The sequence below is a fragment of the Bacillus rossius genome, chromosome 6 (genome assembly GCF_032445375.1).
Source record: "Bacillus rossius redtenbacheri isolate Brsri chromosome 6, Brsri_v3, whole genome shotgun sequence".
Classification (NCBI taxonomy): domain Eukaryota; kingdom Metazoa; phylum Arthropoda; class Insecta; order Phasmatodea; family Bacillidae; genus Bacillus; species Bacillus rossius.
Window position 1 is genome coordinate 43,353,398 of NC_086334.1, and position 6,000 is coordinate 43,359,397.

General features: G+C 35.2%; 1 protein-coding gene across 1 annotated transcript in view; it reads left to right on the forward strand.

The window, feature by feature from the left end:
- LOC134533097 (uncharacterized) overlaps positions 1-5,513 on the forward strand; it is a 545,455-nt gene extending 539,942 nt beyond the window's left edge. The window contains exon 10 of the mRNA XM_063370340.1: positions 637-5,513. Coding sequence (XP_063226410.1) covers positions 637-800 — 164 coding nt within the window. The 3' untranslated portion in view covers positions 801-5,513. The remainder of the gene's footprint in view (positions 1-636) is intronic.
- The last annotated feature ends 487 nt before the right edge of the window (positions 5,514-6,000 follow it).

Here is a 6,000-nt window from a genome sequence, read left to right on the forward strand (position 1 = left end):
TAAAGCAAACATCAGAACCACTCATCAAAATTTAGTTTGTATGTATTTTAAATAATAAACAAAAACTTGCATATGCACAGCATGAGTGACCAACACATTTTTTTAACAGTTTTGATAGGCAAAGAGCTGTTTAGTGGTGGAAACAGAAATTATCCTCTGCATGTCTAGGTGGTGGTGATAAATTTGGGCTTAATGTTTCTTAGACATTGGGGTTATTCGAGATGAAGTGTAGTGATGAAATGATAATGGAGCGTGGAGAGAATGAATGAGTTGGGGGAAGGGGGGAGCATCTGGAAAAACCTATACCCTCTTGTTTCCCCAGAAAAAAGTCATTTATTCTACTGTAGGACGCAATTGTAGAGTGCCAGGGGGCAAGGGTAGGGGTGTATGCTGGGGGGAGGTGATGAGTGGGTATATCCCCCCTGAAATCCTAAAAACATCCGTAGTCCCCACCAACAAATGGAAATAATTTGAAGGTAAATAGCGGGCAAAGTGGTTCTATCCCTCTACCCTTCCCAAAATGAAATTCTGGGTATGCTCTTGGGAAAGGGGTCTCCAGCCCTACAAGCGCCTTTCTCTCTCTCTCTTTTTTGGAGATCGCCCTGTGCTCACCCCACCTGTGCGGGGTTTTCGCAGGGCCCACAGACCTCAGCATGAAGACCAAGCCCCTGCTGAGCCACAAGCTGAACACGGCGGAGATGGCGGCCGTGCGACAGCTCATCACGGGCTACCGGGAGTCTGCGGCGTTCCTCCTGCGCTCTGCCGACGAGTTGGAGCAGCTGCTCCTGCAGCAGCAGTAGGCTGACCCCCCTACTCCCTTCCACTCTCATCTTGGACTGACCTAGACCCTGCCTGTGGGGACCCCATCATTGGCTCGCTATTTGCCGACACGACCGTCAACGTCACCCGATGCAGACGATGACACGTGCGATTTTTCCGCAAACGGTACTCCCAACATACTTTTGTTAAAAATTATAGAATGTCAAATAGCAATTTGACTTTTTTTTTTACTTAGGCTTAGCTTATTATCGAACGTGAGGTCATTTAGAGACAGTGACACGGGTCATTTGGAAACGAATCAGCTATGGCTAGAGGCATGTATTTTTCATGAAATAATCAGATTGCTAATTAGACCGCAATAAGGTATGCCCGCGCTAGCGATTGTTTCCTCGTGATTGGTGGTCGTCTGCAAGTCAAGCTTGCCCCTATTCGGCCGGGCCATTCAGGACGCATTTGCTTCCGCGCTGATGGCTATGATTGGTGTGCTGACAGTAGACATGTACCTGAATTAAACCCAGCCAATGCTACAAAGTTTTAACTCGCAGCGGGTCTGGAAATAGTTTTGCGAAAAATGCTTGGCCCTAGCTATGGCCTGTTTTCTGCATTTGCCTGGGGTGATTCCTGGAAACCAGATTGGCCGGAATGGGATTTGGAAATAGCGCGTCCAGTGTCTTGCTGTTGCATCACCTCGTTCAATAGCAATTAGATGCAAAATACACTTCAATGTTGTTGTAATGGAGTATCAACTACTTACTGCATGGACACTCCAACATGAAAAGAGTGATGTGAGGGGTTTAATAACCTTTATCAACGTGGGAACTGCAACGGCCTTGACTAACTATATTGACAGTTCTATTGGCAAATAAGCAGTAAAATGTTGGGCCCAAAAAATTAATCTCGCATAGCTTGCACATTCTATATACATACTTAGTCTGTGACATTTCCCAAGGCCAATAGCGCACGCGCCTCCTTTATGCCATGTGGTTTTGAGTCGCCGTACAATGATACCACCTTGGAGCTCAGACTAACTATCCCGCATTCCAGTGTGTCCTAGCACTTTTGAATTCTCACCAAGTGTTTTCTTTCAGTATTGGTGAAGTTAAAGTATGATACTATTTTTCATAATAGTATACCGTCAGAACTCATGTATGTACACATGCTATTTGCACACTGTCTCTTTAAGAATATGATTGGTGGAAAGAGAAAAAATTAGTTTTTATAATTAAGAAGTTGGTTTGTTTGTCTCCTTAGATACAGCACTGGATATGATATATGCAATTTAAGCAGGACAAGATTTTAGGGTTTTATTTTTTGGTCAATTTAATTTTTAAAATAAAAGATTTCTGTCTCATGTTTTTTTTAATACATTTTCCTTATTCATAAAAACAGTGTTTTATCCAACAAATACCAAAATAAATATTTCTCAATAACTATTCCAACAAAATAGTCACATTTTGACTTATACGAAACAAAAGATTTCACATTTATGATTTGATTCAAGTTTTTGTAAAATTGTTGGTTGATTTCATGATTTTAGTTGCATTTCAGTGTTATATAGTGTATTGATATTCTTTTAGATTTTATCGATAATCACCATATAATCATGTCCTTAAATATAAGTTGTAATCCTTTCAGCGGCCTTGGGATTGAGCAAAAGAAAATATTTCTGACACTTAAATATTTTTTGTTCTTTAAAATTTTAAAATACTTCAGTCCGGCGAGGATCGTATTTGTTCGGAAAGAAACCTTTTTTCCCCACTTGTTTTATTTTTTTTTTCGTTTGTTTTTGCCACACATGAAATCAAAACTACCTTTGAAACAGTTGGATTGGATGAAATCAGTTTAGGATGTGTGCAATTGTCAGAGGCCAAACTTAGAAACTGTACCAAGATTCAGTTGAATGCTGAATCTATTCATTTTTAGGACCTGACAACTAATGTTATTTTTTAAAAAAATATTCAAGTATCAGTGCTATTATTTACTTTTAAAGGCCTCAATCGGTATTTAACCAGTACTCTGGAATTATGTACATACAGATAGATAAATTACTAGTAATTTTGAAATTTAACAATTGCTACCAGATGCTTAGAATCAAAGTGAAGAAAAGATGACTTTCAGTTAATTTCTGCTTTCAAAACCCTTGGCATAAAGACGGCTGGCGTGTGCAAATCGAGAGTGAGATAGTCTCATTTCTTTATTAATCCCTTTTACGAGTTGCTCAAAAAAGACTTCACCAATGACAAATATTCCGGCAGCAAGTTACTTAGTTTCGAAGGCGTGGCTCCAGGAAGCTGAGTCAGGAGCGACCAGTTTTCCTCGACGGCTGAAGGGGAAAAACGAACACTCCAGTGGGTGAATGTACATTTATTTGTGTGTATGTGTGTGTGTAAAAACAGCCAGTTGATGCCAACAGCTGTGCAGAACTTTTGTACATTAGCAGTTTAGCATTCTACACTAGTGTACAAACATGACCACCATCAAGCAGTTTAGAACAGCCAGGATACTTGGCAAATCACCGTAGCAGTAAAAATACAATTTTGTTGATTATTGTAAAACATGATTTAATCCTCAGCAATGTCTAGTTGTTTCTTTCTTATGGTTCGTTTACCTCTATATGTTACTATGTAGTTTTATTTTTAATTACCTCTGAAAAAATTTTTTGAGTTCATTGTGATAAAATAAGGCATACAATTTTCTAAATGGTATCAATATGCATGCTCTGAAATAGTGTTATTTTCTCTTGTTTTTAAAGAGAATTTCCGAAAATTAAACACTCAACAGTCCTTAATTTACACTGTTTTATAAATAGTTGCATGTTAAACATTAAAATTTTGAAACACAGTAATAACTATGATAAGTGAAGTTCATGAAGAACTCTTTGTTTAATGATCAATGGAAATTTATATCAGTTGCAGATATTCAATCATTCACTGTGATGCCCACACCAGTTGTTTGCACCATTTAAAACCCGAACGTAGATACTTTTTCATAAACCATATGTAACTTTTTAGCTATTCCAACACAGGAATGTACAATTTGGTAGTTTTTGAGATCAAATGTTAATGAAAAAGAACTTTTAACTACAGTCTCTGATCTCAATAAATAATGTACAGTACTACATAATGGTGCATGATTTTAAAACAGCGAAACTATGTTACATCTGCTATTGAGAAGAAACTTAATTGTATGTCATGTTTAATTCTTTGTTGTTTATTGATGTGGTTTAGTGTGTAATGAAAGAGTCAAGATCATAGGCGGCAAAAGGTCTCTCACTATCGTTTGCTAAGTGGGGAAGATGAAATATCTCCTTACGCTCCCATCTCTGTTCCTCCCATGCTAAGGCTCTGTCTTAAAACACGTGTTAATCATTCCTAGCATTTTAAGCTTCATTGGCTAACTGCATACTTTCTCAGCTTCAAATACAATTTATAAACCAATAACCAAATCAGCATATCATTTCAACATTAAGCATTTTACTTCATTTAGGAGAAAATCAAGTTATCTTAGTGTGAAAAATAAAGGGTGAATTACCACTCACATTGGGGGTTTTAGATCCCATCATTGCTCACCATTTGCCTCCCATGGTCAAGATAGTTGAGATTGCTGTATTTTATTTGCCTGTAATTTATACAAAAAAATTTCATGTGAAAAGGTCCTGATAATTTGCATAATAGTATTGAGAACGTTGCTTTTAACAGAAGCAAAATGTCTAATTTTTTTAACTGTCAGCGTGTGTGATGATTATTAAATTTACAACAAACAATAAATTAAGTCAAAATAAAGTTACTCTATTTCAAGTCAAGATTTTTGCTTAGGAAATTACATCTGTGCAACATAATGTATAAGTAAAATATGAAATCTGTATGCAAGTGTTGGCATTCATAGGTCCAAACAGTTTATCATTAAGTTTCTTAGAATTCACAAAATAAAATTGACACAAAATATACTCAAAGACGAGGGTTTACTCTTTAGAGAATTATCAATGAATGAAAACTTATTAGAAATAAACTTAACACTACTCATCACTATCTTATAATGTGAAATACATGTCTCTTTTTCTATTATCTTTCATCTACAGCTTTTTAAGCTAATGAAATGTGATGAAAAAAAGAAAAAAAAATTGAGATTATTTAATTTGTCTTCAAATTAATTTTTTTTCTAAATTTATTACAATATATAGCCAACAACTTTTTATTAATTTTGCAGGCAAATGAATGTACAAACTTAGACAAATGGGGATATTAAAAATGATAATTTATTCCAAATTATGATCAACTCTCTGTTTTAAAAGAGCAGTGTAAAAAGTTTTCTTGTTAATCACCAACTTGAATCACTTAAAACACCTTGCCGTGTTTTGAATTAAATGTAATGTATGTTTTTGCTGTTATGTAGTACTTCCATGGAAATTTTACTGAAAATATTGTGTATCAAAATAGTTAAGACTTCAAAAAATATTGTAAATCTGTACATAGTTTTCAAACTTCAATTTTTGAATGTGATTTTAAAGTGCGCACGAATTGAAGTCCAAGAAATGCAGAACTGAATTATCGCAAAAACTGCAACACAGAAAGACTTGATGAAGATAAATACTGAAATGGCAACTGAAGTTGTGTACTGATGAGAAGTGACAAAGAAAGATATTTGAATGCATATACTAGAATATTTGCAGCGAACTTAACAATGTACATATTTGAGATTGTATTTTTGTCTCTTTAAAATTTTGAACTTTGAAATGTGTGTTTATTACTTCTTTTTGTAGTGACGTTGACCGTACCAAAGAGGTTGTAAATAATTATTATAATTAATAATAATCAATTTTGTATTTGGACCACACTTTAACTGTCCATTCCTAACTTTTCAAATGACAAAAATTATATGCTAGTAATACCACAAGATTGTAAAATGTATATTTAGAGTTTATGTCAAAATTTAATATGAAGAGATTGAGAAAATCATAAAAAATAATTGATGTTTTGAACGCAGCATTGTATTTTGGTCACTTTTTCTACATGTATGTTTATGGAGTAGATGTTTGATTGCATTCATCTTGAGATGTAAGGAAATTTTATTCTCGAATCGCAGAAAGAATACCGTATTGAAACCAGCACTTCTAAATAAGAAATATGCAAAATGTTCTTATACTCTGCTCACATCATTCACGTTGATGTTGCATGTGTTTTGTTGCAAAAAAAAATTATTTCTTCTTTGTCAGTGCAGATC